Consider the following 18,568-nt stretch of genomic DNA (forward strand, 5'->3'; position numbering starts at 1 on the left):
GGCTGTTTGCAGCTGGTCACACACCATTCAGGGTGGGGGTCCCCACTGGGGTGCCTGGCCAGTCTGGGTGAGGGGCTGAGGGCTGTTTTCAGGCTGGCGGGTGACGGAACCTCCCAACCGCTCCTTTTTTTCTTTTTTCTTTTTTTATTCTGGGCCAGTTTTAGCTCTGAGGTCCAGCTCTTAGGCCTCCACTACTGAAAGCAGGTATCTGGTTTGTTTCGGTTCTATAATCGAAACAACATATCAACTCCTGCTCTGAGATCCCGGGCTCACTGAAAGCAGGTTTCTAGGGTTTTGTTTAGCTTCTGTATTTTTACAATGTTTCTTATCAGAGGGCCGGCAAGGCAGGTAGGGAACGTTGGAGTCCTCCGTCACTGAAGCAAGCAAGCCTCATGTTAGTTTCAAGCTGCCTGGCTGCTGGCCGCCATCTTGGCTGGCAGTTAATTTGCATATCTCGCTGATTAGCCAATGGGAAGGGTAGTGGTCATACTCCAATTACCATGTTTCTCTTTTATTAGATAGGATAGGATAATAAAAAGGTAATATGCAAATTGACTCTAAAGGTAGAATGACTGGTTGCTATGATGTGCACTGGGGGGGGCAGATGCTCAACACAGGAGTTACCCCCGGTGGTCAATGCGTTCCCACAGGGGGAGCTCCACTGCCATAAGCCAGGCTGATGGCTGTGAGCGCAGCGGTGGTGGCGGGAGCCTCTCCCACCTCCTTGGCAACGCTAAGGATGTCCAACTGATATCCCCAAGGGCTCCCAGGCTGCCAGAGGGATGTCTGACTGCTAGCTTAGGCCCAATCTCCCCGGGGAGCGGGCCTAAGCCTGTAGGTGGACACCCCCTAAGGGGTCCCGGACTGAAAGAGGGTGCAGGCCAGGCTAAGGGAACCTCCCCAGTGCATAAATTTTTGTGCACTGGGCCTCTAGTATATAGATAAAAGAAGAAATTGGATTCTGCTACCCTTGGCAACTTCAGTTAATTTTTGAGATTCTCATTTGCTTTAACTAAATGACAATAACTCACCCGAAGTTACTAAGCAATCAGAGGTAAAATTAACTAGACCCTATCATTTCTACATCCTATAGTATATCTCTCTACCTAAAGAATTATTTTCTTCCTAGAGGCATACAGGTATGAGAAAAAAAGACAATTTGCAAATATACTTGGGAATTATCTTCCCTTTTATTTTCAGGTGTATTATTCAACTACTTGTGGTTCAAGAGAAAGAAAAAGGCAAGTGACTAGAATCTTATCTTACTTACAACCCCAATGGCCAGACCCCTTGGGTTTAAAGGACTTTGAAAATGGATAGAGAAAAAACATCCTCATCTTTATATTCACTAAATATCACCTATAAATTAGAATTTCTTTCCATTATGTATGTAAGCAACAAACCAAATCTGTGACCTCATATGCCACAGAAACTGGAGATATTTTCATGTCACATTACAATCATTACAGGAATATCAAAATCATTTAAACTCATCACTACTTCAAAATTATAAGTCATATGATAGTTACAAAATTACAATAGGTATTAAACCAACTATTAGAACCTATGTTATCTAAGTCTTTCTGTCTATATCCAAAAGTTCATATAACTGATCAACCACTAGATAATTTTAAGCCTAGTTGTTTATTCATTGAATAGTAAGGTATCACTGGTGACCCAGAAATCAATGCTTTCCAATATTTCCTTTCTCTAATTGTTTGCTGATCAACATGTGAAATAAGTAAAAGACCATGCCATAATTTAATGCTTTTATTCAAGCAATGCAAAAGGCCTTCATATTATGTTTTTACAAAATGAATTTTAACTTACCTAGATTTTAAATGTATTGTCTTACTTTAAATGCATTAATAAGCACATAATACTAATTAGCAATTTATTTTAATATTTTCATAACTATAATTCAATATACCTGGTTCCTTTTTAGTCCTATGTAGTTTGTTTTATACCTTTAAAAAAACAATGGAAGAGCCCTGGCCGGTTTGGCACTGGGGGGTCCCAGGTTTGATTCTGATCAAGGGCACATACCTGGGTTGTGGGCTTGATCCCCAGCAGGGGCGTGGATGAGGCAGCCAATTGATGATTTTCTCTCATCATTTCTATCTCTCTCTCTCCCTTCTCCCTTCCTCTCTGAAATCAATAAGAAAAAAAAAATTTTTTTAAAAATAGAAGAAAGGAGGGAGGGAAGTAGAGGGGAGAGGTGAGGTATGATGGGAAGGAATAAGAAAGTTAAGCAGAAATGAAATCTTCAGTCTCCCTACCTTGGCTACACAATCAGCTGTCAGTTCCTGTCATTTAACCTCTATCTGCCCTGCTGACAATAAATAATTTACTTAGAGAAGTGGAGGATAAAATTGTAGAAGGAAATAATTCTTTATTTTTTTTCCTAAAAAGGTGAAAAACAGGCTAATGGGGAAAACATCAATTTAAGGGTCATGATACAACACTGTATACAGCCAAGTGAAATGGTGTTATGAAAGTAAAAAAATTTTCATCTTAGCTTTTCCCAAGCTCAGTATACCATCTTCTGAATGCACTTTATATTCATACAACCAAACCTATAAATAAATACCCTCCCTCTGCCAATTAAGAAAGACATGTATTCCTTCCCAATTTTTAATTTAAGATAATTTAAGAAAATAGGTGGATTAACACCTTTAGGGCATTTAGATTATCTTTATATCCACAACATTATATCTACTTTAGTTTTCTGTGGATATAGGTCAAATAATTATTTATGATTATTGTATTTCTTCTAGAACAGTGGTTCTCAACCTTGGCTGCACATTAGAATCACCTGGGAATCTTTTTAAAATCCTGATTTCTGGGCCTCGTCCTCCAGAAATTCTGTTTCTTGGTTATGGGGCGGGGCACAACATTAGTAACAAAGAAACAGAATTTCCGGAGGATGAGGCCCAGAAATCAGGATTTTAAAAAGATTCCCAGGTGATTCTAATGTGCAGCCAAGGTTGAGAACCACTAAATTAGAAGGAATATATGAAAATACATGTCATGATCAAGGTGTTTTTCCAGGACATCCACACCAATACTAGCTCAAATTGTTGTTATTGTTCAGAAATAGAAGAGCATTAATTAAGGCCATTCACATCATTATATTTTAGGTGTCTAAGGTTATCTCATTAGGTCCTAAGAACATTTTAAATAGGGAAAAACACAGGTTTAAGAGATAACTTCAGGATTAAACAGTATGTTCCAAGAAGTTTAATATCCTTATAACTACTTAATTCCATCCTGAAACCTTCTGATTTCAATCTAAGAGATGGCTAAAATAGATTTGTACCCATAACATATTCAGAAATTACTAGAGAATACTTACTTTTGAAGTGACCTAGTAATCGGAACCATACCTTCCTTCAATTGTAATTTAGAGAAATCATCTTCTGAAACCTATTATTAAAAAGACCAAATGAAACAAAATACTGAAAATTTAAATATAATTATAAACATAAATGCTATTTAATATGTGACTTAAAAGAACAGTAAAAAAATATTGTCTTTGTTCCCAAAGAAATCTAGCAAAAAATTTTCAGTAAAGTATTACATATTTTTTCTAAAAATAATATAACTATATTTAGATTCATCTTTAAATTGTCCTATAGTATGCTTTTAAATTATGTCCAATAAAAAAATCAAATCTTGGTTTGAAATTATGACTTTATAATGAACTCAGTCTTGTCTCAATGTTTAAAAAGGGAAGGAAAGAAAAATAAATTACACATTTTATGTTACTGTTATGATCATTAGAATGGAAAGATAAAAATTAAGAAATACAACTCCAAAGAGCAGGCCATGATAGTCTCCAAGAGTTAACCTACTTATTTGTAATGAAAACTGAATTTCAGAAAGCTCTACTGAATAATCCTATCAAAATAATGACAATAAAAACATTTATTAAGTATTTTAAGGCATTCTTATATTTAAACAATTTAAGTATTACTATTTAAGTTTTTTAATGTTTTTATTACTAGGGTAATTATTTTATTAACTAGAGGCCCGGTGCATGAATTGGTGCACCAGTGGGGTCCCTTGGCCTGGTCTGCAGGAATCGGGCTGAAACTGGCTCTCTGACATTCCGAGGGGTCCCCGATAGCGAGAGGGCACAGGCCAGGCGACCCCACCGGTGCATGATAGGGGCTGGCGAGGGACGCAGGAGGTTAGCCAGCCAGGGAGGGACCGAAGCAGGGCACCAGGCCATGTCCAGCCCATCTCGCTTAGTCCCGATCAGCTGGACCCCATCAGCAAGCTAACCTACTGGTTGGAGCATCTCCCCCTGGTGGTCAGTGCACGTCATAGTGAGCAGCTGAGTGGCCTTAGTATATCATTAGCATATTATGCTTTGATTGGCTGAACTGCCAACTGGCTGACCAGACACTTAGCATATTAGGCTTTAATTTTATAGGATAAGGTATTTATTAAACTTTTATCAGGTGCCAAGCACTATAATAAGTACTTTATATAATCTGTCTCAATTTCTCAACAACCTTTTTTTCCCCAAATATATTTTTATTGATTTCAGAGAGGAAGAGAGAGAGGAAGAGAGATAGAAATATCAATGATGAGAAAGAACCATTGATCGGTTGCCTCCTGCATGCCCCCTACTGAGGTCGGGCCCACAACCCAGGTATGTGTCCTTGACTGGAATCAAACCTGGGACCTTTTAGTCCACAGGCTGACACTCTATCCACTAAGCCAAACCAGCTAGGGCTTAACAACCTCATTTTTCAGAAGAGAAAACAGAAACTAGAAGTGGCAGAATTAGAATTTAATCAAACTTGGGATTATATAAATATTCTCCCAAGTTATGAATAAGAATATATTCATAAAAACTATATTATTGTGAAAAAATTCAATCCCTAAAGAACAGTAGCCAAAGCAGAAACAGATTTCCAAATTCCTAGGAAATATAAAAAAATTCAATGTTTTCAAAATAAAACTTTACATAACTGTATTCAGAAGTCAATAAACACATGGCACCAAAATTAAATTTCAGATGACAAAGGTCTGTGGAGAAGTCTAATGTTGAAACGTTTTCACCCTGGCCAGTGTGGCTCAGTGGGTGGTTGTACTGTCCCATACTCTAAAAAGTCTTGGGTTTGATTCCCAGTCAGGGCACATGTCTGGGTTGCAGGTTTGATACCAGTCCCCAAGTGGGACAGGTGCAGCAACCAATCAATATTTCCCTCTCACATCGATATTTTTCTCTCTCTAAAAATCAATGAAAATGTCCTTGGGTGAGGATTTAAAAAAAAAAAAGATTTTCTAGATCTCCCCAATTTATAAATACAAGTTGGAGTACAGAGAATAATTTTGTAGGCAATTCAAAAACAACTTTTATAATCCGTTCATACCATAGTTGTGATATCATCATATCTAAATGAGATGGTGTATTTATAACCATAAACTAAATAAAACAATCCATTCATGGATATACAACTGCAGAAATCTAACAGTATTCAATGTGAATAAGTTTCTGGGGGGGAAAAAAAAGAATAATCCAACTCTACAACATGTGTTATGTGGCCTGCTTATTAACATAAAACTGGAGGTCTAATTAAAGACGTTCTAGAAAGAATTCTTATCTCTTCACAGATCCAAATTCATAAATCAAGTTTGTGCTTACTTGTTTAATCTCTCCTTTTGGCTCCACAGTTTTATTCTGATTAAAACTTTCTTGTACGGCTTGAAGATTAAATAACATTTGTTTCAGGGCTTCAACAGGACCATGATGTTTTCCTCCAGACAGGGTACAGCTCTAAGGTTAAAACAGATGATCAATTAACCATCCAAATTTGGGGGCAAAATGTTATATTTTGTAATATTCTCCCCAATACAAAATTAATGCAAAAATCCTAACAATACATGTCAACAGAGTGTTTTTAAATGTTGTGCATAACTTATCACCTCCCTTTACCTAGTTCCCAGATGAAGTTACTTAGAGGTAATCGTTATTAACAGTGTGCCATATCTTTCTAGTTTTTGCTCTTTCAAAATGAATAGTACTTATGTTTGTAATGCATTCATTTAGTACATTTAAAATCAAAGATTTTTAGAAAACATCCCCAAAGAGCAGGTAAGTCAACCTGCTCTTTTCAGGTGTGTAAATGGAGCTGATTATCAGGTGAGCAATAACTAGAATTTTAAATACATTATTCTCTACACACTTTTAAATATGTTTGACACACAGAATACTGGTTTTCCATCTCTTCATGGGCCACACATTCCTTGCTACCTAAAAAACACTCATAACTTAATTAGCACTGATCTTATCTACATCCCAAGAAGGCAATAGCACTTAAGCTACATAGGTGGTCAGGATTCTTTTAAAAGAATCTGTAATGGATATTTTCAAACTTCTTTTTTTTTAAAGTCTTTACCAACCTATTATTTTTACATATATACATGAGTTGCTGTGTACTGAAAACTATCCACAAAGTGGCAAATAGTCCTCTTAAGATTTCTGTGATTTAACATATTCAACACAGACCATAAATTGTTGACTAGCAAAGAATATTGAAGTGTCACATTAGCATAACCAATGGACACAGACACTGGGGTGGTAGGGGCTTGCCCTCAGGGGTGTCAATCAGGAAAAAGGAGACATATGTAATACTTTAAACAATAATTTTTTTAAAAAGTATTAAAAGGGTGCTCTCATTGGTGAAGAGATTCAGTTAAGTATAATGGCTAAACAACATTTTCCAATAAAAAGAACCACAGCTCAAAAAAAGGGGGAAATGTCAAAAAGACACAGGAGCTAATTGAAGGAACTCCTTATGGCCTAAACTGGAAGAATTTGAGCAACAAAATAAATAATATCTATAGTAATAAAAGCGTAATATGCAAATCAACTGAACAGCCAAACAGCAGAATGACTGTCTGGATGTCCTTCTGGACGACCTTCCAGATGAAGCTGGGGTCGGGGGGGCTGCAGCCGTAGGAGCAAGACAGCTGCCTGTGGCTGCAAGGGAGGGATTGAGGAGCTGCGGCTGTGAAGGCCTACTCTTGCACAAATTTTGTGCATCGGACCTCTAGTTGTATTATAAACCTAGAATAAAATATCTACAAATCCCTGCTGATATAATTTAATAAACAAATAAGTGGGGGGAGAAGGAATAGCCCTTCATTACACAAGAATTTCTATTAATATTGTAGAAAAGACAAGATTCTCCCATGGATACTAAAATTAGTGAATGAAAGTTTTCGGCTACTTGCATAGTCTGAAAGTATCTCCCCTAAGATATTTATTAATTACAAAGGGAAATTAATTTTACTAAAGAGAAAGCCAGTAGACACCAAGTATTCAAGGTTAACAGCACAAATTTTAACATATTTCCATAACTTTGTATATCATTATATTATTGTATTAACGAATCTGACAATATCTGGAGGAGAGGCATGTGTGGAGCACATGAATGAAATTTGTGTCCTTATAAGAGACACAAGAGAGCTTGCTTTCCCTCTTCTCTCTATCATGTGGATATATGGGGAAGATGGCCACCTGCAAACTAAAAAGCAGGACCTCACCAAACACTTTGATCTTACACTTCTCAGCTTCCAGAACTCTGAGAAATAAATGTTTGCTATTTAAGCCACCAAGTCTATGGCATATTACAGCAGTGCAAACTAAGATATACATTATCTGTATATCAATGGTAGCAATACATCACGAACCCTCTGATATAATGCACTGAGAAGGGCACACAGCATGATATCTGTTGCATTCTTGAAAAAAATACATAACCACATTCTAATCATGAGAAAACTTCAGACTAAAACAAATGGAGGAATTTTCTACAAAATAGCCAACTGACCAGTATTCTTCAAGTGTCAAGGTCATGACAGACAAGGGAAACTGAGAAATTGTAACAGACTGAAGTAGATTACAGAGACATGACAACTAAATGCAAAACTGAATCCTGGATTGGGTCCTGAAACAAGACACTGGTAGGAAAACTGGTGAAAGTAGAATAAGGTCTGTACTTGGAAGACCCCAAAAGCATTATTTCAGTATTTAACACCATGGCATTTATTTCTAAATCAAATTATCATTTCTTATGTGCACATATACACATTTATGCTTTATTTTGGCGTTATGTGCAAAATGCACATATGCTGATTTAGTAAAATTGGATAATATTTTCCTATTTAAAAAATTATAGAGCCCTAGCCAGTGTGGCTCAGTGGATAGAGTATTGGCCTGTGAACCAAAGGGTCCTGGGTTCGAATCCAGTCAAGGGCATGTACGTTGGTTATAGGCTCCTCCCTGACCCTGGCCATGGTCAGGGTGTGCACAGGTGGCAACCAATAGATGTGTTTCTCTCACATCGATCTTTCTATCTTTTCCTCTCTCTTCCACTCTCTCTTAAAAAAAAGATCAATGGAAAAATATCCTCCAATGATGATTAACAACACCAACAACAAATCATAAACAAAATAGAGATTTACAACTATATCTCAGAAACACAACTCTCAATAATCAGCTGCCCTGTGGGAAGATATAGTTTACTCTATAATGGTCTGTTTTATATGTTTTCCAGAAAACAAACACACCAAGATTGTAATGACAATTTAGGCTTTCTGTAAGAGTTCAATCCCAGGTCCCTCTACTTTAGAATCTATCTATATATATAAAAGCCTAAGTGACTGTTCGACTATTCAACTGGTAGCTATGATGCGCACTGACCACCAGGGGCAGACGATCAATGCACAGGCATGGAAACATGGAATAGAATGATGAATCTCAGAGGGAAGGGCGGGAAGAGATTAACCAAAGATCTTATATGCATGCCAGAGGCCCGGTGCACGATTCGTGCACTGGTGGGGTCCCTCAGCCTGACCTGTGGGGATCGGGCCAAAACCATGCACTGGGCCTCCAACATCCCCTGAGGGGTCTTGGATTGCAATAGGGTGCAGGCCAGGCCGAGGGACCACACCAGTGCACAAATCTGTGCACCGGGCTTCTAGTCTTTTAATAAGTTAAAAAGATTTAACTTCACCCACCTGATCATCATCATTTAAAAAGTCTTCAAGGAAACTTTTAGCATACTTTGTCCTTGGAGCTTGTTGAGGACTGTCATCAGAGTTAATAGGAACAGGAGATTTACTACATAGGGTTTAAGAGACAAGATAGCAATTAAGTTCCCAATTTATAAAAATTAGACAGTATATAATTGAATGGTTATCATTTAAATATAAATGGTCACCAAGAAATAACTGTTATAGATATGATTCATATTGATGTTGCTTGATAATTCTCTCATCTTCCTGAATTTATACCAGAATCTAACCCTATTTCCTTGCTTCTCCTTTAAAGCTTCAAGAAAAAAAAACTTGGACTGGCTGGCATAGCTCAGTGATTGAGCGCCAACCTATGAACCAGGAGATCACAGTTCCATTCCCAGCCAGGGCACATGCCAACGTTGCAGCCTTGATCCCCAGAGTGGTGCATGCAGGAGGCAACTGATCAATGATTCCCTCTCATCATTGATGTTTCTATCAGTAATAAAATTATATTTAAAAAGTTGAAGACATTAGTCTTCAACTAAACAAATAACCCATCAACTACAGGCTATGCTCTGAAAGCTCACTTGTTTCAAATAAGCAGGACATTTTCCCAATTAAACACTGTTAGTTACCCAATGATAATACACAAAACTCTCATGAATTTATAAGATTTTCTACTGGGATGGCAGTTATACTTTCTGCCACATCAAAGCAATAGGACAGATGCCCCACTCCAGAACTGGCATTAACATATAAAACAGGTTAGAGTGGGAAAATAATCAAATTTGAAATTATAATTTCTAAATTCAAATCCCAAACCCAGTCACTATATGACCTTAAGTAACTTATTTATCTGAACTTCAATTTCTACATTTGTGGTCCTACTTATCTCACAGAAGTACTGCATAAATTAACGCCATGTACCTGGTACCTTTAATAGATGCTCAATAAATATTAATTTTTTCTTAATTTAAGGGGTAGCAGAAAAAAGGGCATCCCTAGCAAAAGTAAGAATTTTCCCCAAACCAGATTCTGTTAGTCACAGAAAATAAACTCATACTATCTTTCATATATATATATATACACACACACACACACACACATATATATATATATATACACACACACACACACACACACACACATATATATATCAATATGAGATGTGTTTCTAACTCAAGTACTCAGATATCTAAGTATCTTTATAACATGTAAATTTCACAATAATTTTTCTTCATTAGTAGCAATTCATTATTAACTCATTTAATTTGTAACTCAGCTTTTTATTGTTCTTCAGTAGTTTTTTCCCTAATTCTTTATAAGAGTTTATACACCCACCCACCATTATCAAAAGCATTTACCTGATTATTGAAGGTGGGTGCTGGGTACATAAGGATTCATTATGCTACTCTTCTACTTTGTATTTCTTTGGAATTTTCCATTAAGACAAAAAAAGCAATTATCTGATTGCAGTTGTACTCCATCTTTTAGTATATTACTTTGAGTACATCCAGGTCAATTTTTAAAAAATACATATTTTTATTGATTTCAGAGAGAAAGGGAGAGAGAGAGATAGAAACATCAATGATGAGAGAGAATTATTAATTGGCTGCCTCCTGCACGCCGCCTACTGGGGATCAAGCCCAAAATCTGGGCATGTGCCCTTGACCGGAATCGAACCTGGGACCCTTCAGTCCACAGGGTGACGCTCTATCAACTGAACCAAACTGGCTAGGGCCAATTTTTTTTATGACAGATTGATAATAATTTGTCAATGTCATACTAAGGCTAGGTCTATTCCTTCATCTCACAATCCATCATTAATTTTAAATACAAACATACCCATCACTATATGAACCCAATTTTCAAAACATCAACTACTGTATACAAAGTACTGGGCCAAACCACTGGTGATAATAATTATACTAGCCAGAAGTTATATTATCTAATTATAAACTACATTAAAATTTTTACCCTTAAATATCTCTGATATTATTTGCACACCCATTTGGGTTCCAACTGAAAGCAAAGTATTGCAGCTATGGTACTCTACAAATACACAGGACAACTGATAAAGAGAAATTAAATAAAAATAGCCCTAGCTGGTTTGGCTCAATAGATAGGGTGTCAACCTTTGGACTGAAGGGTCCTAGGTTCGATTCCAGTCAAGGGCACATGCCCAGATTTCAGATTCAATCCCCAGGAGGGGGCGTGCAGGAGGCAGCCAATCAATGATTCTCTCTCATCATTGATGTTTCTATCTCTCTCTCTGTCTCTGAAATCAATCAATATATATATTTTAAAAAAATAAAGATAAATTTAAAAATTAGATCTATTGACTCATTTAAAAAAATATTATTGAACCAACAATCTATAATAATAAAAGCATAACATGCTAATTAGACCGGACAGCCAATGTCCTTCCGGATGAAGCCTGGGCTGCGGGGGCCGAGCACCTTGCTCAAATTTTGTGCATCGGGCCTCTAGTTGAAAAATAAAGCTAAACAAAGAAAAAATGTATTTTGAATAATCACCAAATTACAATTTACGAGATTACCATATCCTGACTTAAGTACCTTGTATTTCTTTTCTAATTAATTGAATCCTCACACAAAAACGCCAAAGCAAAAGAACTTGTACAAGACCTTGTACAAAGCAGAATTATACAAAGTAGACAAAACTTGTACAAGATCTCAGGGAAGAACTGACAGAGCTGGAATTCCAAACCAGTATTGTAGTCAGTGCACACATTTAAAAATAAATAAATAAAAATAAAAAAGACATTTGAGAACCAAAAAAGGATCCATTAACTAATAAACTCCATCTATGACAAAATAAAAGTTTAGACAACTGAATATAATAAATATCAGAAACTAAGGCAGGATATAGGGTTACCAAGAATGCATTTCTAATAAGTCTAGATATAATAATATCACTAAAAAAAGCTTTCCTATCTAAACTCCTAATCCTTACTCTAAGTTCACATTCAGTTATCTAGGTGAACACTTCTTAAATTATTCTGAGAAACTGTCATTGAAATGTTAAATATACAAATGAAAATAATCTTAGAAATTATAAAAATTTATACAATATAAAAATGGACCATCATTTACGGAAAATAACGACTGAAAGAGAAAGTAAAAGTAAATGAAAATAGATAACTCTTAATATATGGAGAGAATATAGTAGAAAGTAACAAGACTTCCATAGCCGCCCTCCTCCTTCTACAAATAGTTGCTTTTGGTTCTAATTCCTCACAGTAAACATATATCAATATTTTATAGCACAACAAAAGGAACTGTAACAAAAACAAAAGTTACATAATGTACCTAAGTTATGAAATAACCCACGATCTTGTGGTAACAAATGAAAAATATAATATCAAGCAAAGCAACACCGAACACCATTTTCTACAGATTTACCATGTCTTTACATTGCTAGTTATAATGAAGTTATATAAAAATAAATTAGATGTTCATATATTTTTCATATGGAAAACTAATGACCTTACATGACTTTTCCATTAAAACATACTTACAAAGTAACAGGCACATTTTCCCACGATCTTTCTGCTTCCAGTTTATCTAATGAACAAGGACTATCATCCTGTTTCATCGACTTTGGTAATTTAGTACAATGCTCTAGATTTCTCTTGGCCTTCAGGATAAGTAATTCAATTTTGTCACCTATTTTAAAAGACTACATTAATTAAGAAAAAAAATAAATGCAAAGCATGGCAAAATCTCATAAAGCAACAAGGATTCAGATAACTTGGTATACATACAGGGTGCCCCCCAAAATGTATACATACACTTTGAATAATTATAAAGGCAGTGTTTATTAAAATACATTTCATTTCCACCCTAACCGGTTTGGCTCAGTGGATAGAGCGTTGGCCTGCGGACTCAAGGGTCCCAGGCTCAATTCCGGCCAAGGGCATGTACCTTGGTTGCAGGCGCATACCCAGTAGGGGGTGTACAGGAGGCAGCTGATCAATGTTTCTCTATCACTCATGTTTCTAACTCTCTATCCCTCTCCCTTCCTCTCCGTAAAAAATCAATAAAATATATTTAAAAAAATACATTTCATTTTCAAAATTGAGCTATCAGCTGTTAAAGTATGCATACATTTTTTTGGGATACCTCCTCTACACATCTTTATCAGCAAATTATGTCAAAATGTGACATTTCAAAGAAATAAAAGTAGATATTTTCTAGTTATAAAATGCTACTTAAAATGAAAACCATAAGAGTTCAAAAAATATATAATCTGATCATTACATCAAGAATATAACATAAAAGCTACTAGATATTAGGTCAAATTTACAGCATTTTGATTCTTAAAAGCAAACAAAAAACAATTACCATTGAATGGCTTTTTGGATTGTCCTGGAAGAAGTGGATTCTCACAATGACATTGGCTATGCTCAGAATCACATTTATATTCATTAACAAATCTTTTATCACCACTCAAGAAATCTGAAATATTTGAGGGTTCCAAAGAATATTCAAAACAATCTAATTTATTCATAGGTCGAGAAGTTCTTTGTGCCTGATAACTATGTCTTGGGGAACAATGCTCGTCTTTAAATATTTTATAAATACTTTGTCTATCTGTGTCAGGTAGCAAGTCTTGATTGTGGAGCCAGACTGGATATTTGAAATCAGGTATACTAGTTATCCCTGAAACATTAAGGTCAGATTTATGGCCAGTGAGCCATCTTGGGTAATTCTTTTCAAAATCGAGTTCTGAACTGTCCTTGAAAGATGATTTCTTAAAAAAAGATGGTTCAGAAACACATTTATTCGTCTTATTCACAAGTTTTAGGTTTTTTAGCTTATGACACTGCTTTCCATTTATATTTGTGTATACCACAGGAGTAACTAAGTTATCCTTGCTTCTGGCAATGCAGGGTTCTTGAAAATTTTGATTCTTTTCAGTGTCTGATAAACTCAGTCTTCCAATGCATTTCTTGGTTTTCTTGGTAACTTGATGACCTGGTCCAACACAAGTAAAAGGAAATGATCCATCTGCTGGAAGTTTTAACAGATCATCAGTTGTTAGGCTAATGGAGTCTATGTCATTAATAGTCCGTCTTCTAGAAGATGAGGACAAGGAGCTTTTTTTGTGATGAAATTTTTCAAAAGCTGAAAAACAAAGCATACTTCTGTTTATCTTCCCATATCACATATAAAAACACTTCAAAATATCCAACAGTAAATGAGAATTAAGAATTTAAGGAAAAAATAAGAATTAAAGAACCATTTTTGCTACTTTCCCATGATCTTCAATAAAGTTTTGATTAAAAGAATAAAAGGGATAGGTTGATGAAATAGAATGTGCTTTCCCCCCTCACATATCAATTTGTTTTAACTAATTTCTACCCTTATCTCTACACCCTCTTGACTTTTTCCATGTTCTTTAATTTACTGTTTCTTCCACTTTTTTCATCTAGACCAGCGGTTCTCAACCTGTGGGTTGCAACCCCTTTGGGGGTCGAATGACCCTTTCACAGGAGTCGCCTAAGACCATTGGAAAACACATATATAATTACATATTGTTTTTGTGATTAATCACTGTGCCTTCGGTTCTCAACCTGTGGGCTGCGACCCCTTGCGGGTCGAATGACCCTTTCACAGGAGTCGCCTAAGACCATCGGAAAACACATATAGCATATCAGATATTTACATTATGATTAGCAAAATTACAGTTATGAAGTAGCAACAAAAATAATTTTATGGTTGGGGGTCACCACAACATGAGGAACTGTATTAAAGGGTCGCAGCATTAGGAAGGTTGAGAACCACTGATCTAGACATACACAATCCACTGACACACTCACATTAATATTGGTCACTCAATACTGGCTGCAACACAGGATTTGGAAAAGTTTGTGAATAAATTAGGTGAAAAATAATTTGCTTTCTTTACTAACTCTGCAATAGCAAATAGCTGTTCTAATTCTCCTCTGGAATAGTGCCCATATCCTTCTAAAATTTGAATGCAAACTTTTTCCATACTAGGGCTACTTCATAAGTGCTCAGTAACTGGTTATCAACAGACTCATTCCAAATTTGTCTTCATAAAAGCCTTATCAAGGAAAAACTCAATGTAGTGTGAATATTATTATTCCATAGAATAGAGATCAGGAAGACTAATACAATCCTTTGCAATCAATTGCATAGGAACAAGTATAAACTAAGAAAGGCTGCGATTCACTTAAGTCATTAAGCTAGTAAATGAAAACTAAAACCACCAAGACAACACTTTTTCTATGATGCTAAAATAAACATCTTAAGGATTTAGGACCAGCCACCTGCTGTAATTCATCAGCTTCCACTCCAAGGTTGCAAGGGGATCTTAGCTGAAAATTCCTAAGTACCAGATAAGTATACAGTCCTTTAAGAAATATATTCAGATCTCAACATTATAAAAGTAATTTTTACCCCAAAAGAATAAAAAAAGCATCTGGATTTCAAAGGCTACAACACATCTTTCAAATGATTTAAGTCAGTGGACAAAAGAAAACAAACAATAAAAGCATACCATGGTTTGGTTTATAAATATAGTTGGAGAATTCTGGCATATTAGCAGGACATTTACCAATGTTAATCTTTCCAGTGCTTACACCAGGATACATCCGGCTTAGATCAAAATCATCAATATAGGCCTGTAGAGCCTGAGATGCAGAACTGTACAGTTTATCCTTATACTGAACAGAGCCATCAGCGGTAGAGGAATTACTACCACTGAGGCTGCAGCTTGCTAACAGAGAAGATACTGAAGATTCCCGAGAACAAACTCTGTGTTTTGTATTTGGTTTTGCCATGCCTTCCTCAAAGTGAGTTATTTCTGTTCATTTCTCTTAGAAACCACTGTAATACAAAAACAAAAGGTTAAGGTTCCAACTAAAAGAATAGCCATATACAAAGAAATTATTCAATATGTAAACTTTTTATAATTTTCTTTAAAGAATAAAACCCATTACCTATAAATCCTTTAAAGGCAATACACATTGTAGATTTTTTATTATTTTCATTACTGTGAATTCTGTCATCATTTGTTTAGAACACATTTATTAAGTACTTACTATGTGCCTGGAATTATGTATACAAAGATTATCTGAGAACACGCATAAGTATAGGAAGGAAAGGGTACTCACTTTTTTTAAACGTCCTAAAACAACTGATTTACAGTCTTTTCTTACGGTGATATATTCTATGACATCACAATACTTAACATTCCCTTATACATAATACTTCTCAATTCATAAGCCTACCACTATGCACTACAGAGAGTAGGTCCTCAATAAATTTTTAAATGCATCAAATGTGGTATTAACAACAAGGAACAGTGGTGAATGTTGTAAATACCAATACGTAACTTTAGCCAACTCCTTCACCCCAAAGAGACTTGAGAATAAAATATAAAGAAATAAACTACAAGTCATACCATAAAATGAACGGGCAAAATGCTTTTTCTAAAACAACATCTATCTATATAAAAGCCCAAGTGACCGTTCTCCCGTTATATGATGTGCACTGACCACTAGGGGGCAGACGCTCCAACTAGTAGGTTAGCTTGCTGCTTGGGTCCTGCTGATAGGAACTGGGCTAGATGAGCCGGACCCGCCCTGGAGCCCTTCCTCGGTTCCTCCCTGGCCGGACTGTACACTGATGGGGTCCTGAATAGTGAGAGGGCCCAGGCCAGGCCGGGCCTTTAGTTAATAATCATTTTCTGACCTTCATTTTTGGTGCTATCTCACTATATTCAATTCTTACATTAAACAGATTCAGACTACCTCTGTTTAATGGAGGCTTAAATAATTAGAAAACTGACAATGTATTCATCTTACTGTTTTTACATCACTAAAATGGGCAGAATTCCTGTCTACCTTAGTATAACAATAACAAGATCTATATTTGAAGCCCTAAGAAATAACAGAATGAACAGGCACTACTTCAGTGCACAATGTGACATTGTTTTAAAAGTAAATCAATGGGTTTTCTGTACTGAAAATAAAACATTAATGTCTAGAACTTAATACGTTCTAAGACCATCGGAAAACATATATAATTACATATTGTTTTTGTGATTAATCACTATGCTTTCATTATGTTCATTTTGTAACAATGAAAATATATCCTGCCTATCAGGATGACGATTCATAACAGTAGCAACATTACAGTTATGAAGTAGCCACAAAAATAATTTTATGGTTGGGGGTCACCACAACATGAGGAACTGCATTAAAGGGCCCGGCATTAGGAAGGTTGAGAACCAACTCCTTACAGAGGATGGACCTGGAAAGCCTAAGCGACCCCTCCACCCTTAGCTGTGCCCGGCGCTGACCACCAGGGGGCAGAGCTCCCGCCAGCAGGTCAGCCTGCAGCTGGGGTCCTGCCACGGGCACTGGGCTACCCGGGGGGGCGGGGCACTCCAACTACCATTGTGCAAAGCTCCCGAAAGGAAACAAATGTAGAAAGAAATACTTAACCACCCCCTTTGCAGCTGTCACTCGGCTTCAAACGGTGCCCGACAGACCCGCACTTCTCCCCCGGGGGATCTGGCAGGAAACCCCCAGCATCTTTTTCTTCCATCAACACCCGTGCGTATCCGCGCCGTTAGGGAAACCCATCACCCCGAGCAGAACGGGAAACGCAGGAACCGCCAGCCGCCTCCGACTCGGAAACACCGTGTTCCGCACCGAGTCGCCGCCGGGAGCGGCTCACCCTCAGGGAACGGGCCTCAGACCCCACGACTCCGGGGCGAACCGGCACTGGCGCCTCCTCCCCGGCAGGAGAGGAGGAGTAAGCGGGCGGCCGGGGGGCCCGCGCCCCGCCCCGGACACGCCCTGCCTTCGGGGCCCCCGCCATCAGACAGGGCTTCAGGCCAGAGCATTAGAGCCTTGGGAGCGAACGGGGAGCGACCGAGATCCTCGGGGTGACGGCCCCAAAAGCCCACCCCCTCACTTCAGTCGGCACCTCGATTCCCCGAGACCCAGGTCGGGTACCTCGGTCCCGGTCCGCGATCCTCCCCCTATAACTGTCCCTTTTCCGCAGGCGCCCTCCCGCAAGAGTCGCCTTCCCCTTCCCTCCCCGCCACCCTTCCCGGAGCCTTTCCCTCGGGCTGTCAAAGGACCGGTCGCCCTCGAAACCCTTCTCCCTCCCCCTTTTTTCGGGCCGAACTCGCCGACAAAGGTCCGGACGAGAGAGAAATAAACACGCACACTTCACAACTGCCCGCCGAGAACCCAGGCTTGTAGCCCGGCGGGAGACGCAACAAAGCATCCCGGTCGGACCCCGCCGCGCCTCAGGCTCCGCTCGCTCGCAGCATCCTCCGCCGTCACAGCGGAGCGCAACGCCCGCGCGGGCTTTCAAACTGACCCAACATGGCGGTGGTATATCCACACCACAAAATATTACCGGGCGATAATAAATGAGGTGCACGTGCTACAATGTGGGTGAACCTTGGAAACATGATGCTAAATGGCGGAGGGGAACGCGGCGCCGCGGGCGTTCGGTCG

General features: G+C 37.9%; 1 protein-coding gene across 3 annotated transcripts in view; it reads right to left on the reverse strand.

Annotated features, from left to right (window-relative positions):
- The window catches only part of LOC102758840 (chromosome unknown open reading frame, human C18orf54), a 23,667-nt gene extending 5,234 nt beyond the window's left edge, over positions 1 to 18,433 (reverse strand). For 2 of the 3 annotated variants that reach the window (XM_015565686.1, XM_006766386.2), the window contains exons 1-7: positions 18,272 to 18,433; positions 15,589 to 15,917; positions 13,407 to 14,189; positions 12,581 to 12,728; positions 9,040 to 9,142; positions 5,660 to 5,791; positions 3,356 to 3,426 (exon numbers count right to left, since the gene is read on the reverse strand). In XM_015565686.1, the coding sequence (XP_015421172.1) occupies positions 3,356 to 3,426; positions 5,660 to 5,791; positions 9,040 to 9,142; positions 12,581 to 12,728; positions 13,407 to 14,189; positions 15,589 to 15,871 (1,520 nt within the window). In that variant the 5' untranslated portion in view covers positions 15,872 to 15,917; positions 18,272 to 18,433. The remainder of the gene's footprint in view (positions 1 to 3,355; positions 3,427 to 5,659; positions 5,792 to 9,039; positions 9,143 to 12,580; positions 12,729 to 13,406; positions 14,190 to 15,588; positions 15,918 to 18,271) is intronic. The other variant, XM_015565687.1, reaches the window with a different exon arrangement.
- Positions 18,434 to 18,568: the final 135 nt, after the last annotated feature.

This window comes from Myotis davidii, unplaced genomic scaffold, assembly GCF_000327345.1.
Source record: "Myotis davidii unplaced genomic scaffold, ASM32734v1 scaffold520, whole genome shotgun sequence".
Classification (NCBI taxonomy): Eukaryota; Metazoa; Chordata; class Mammalia; order Chiroptera; family Vespertilionidae; genus Myotis; species Myotis davidii.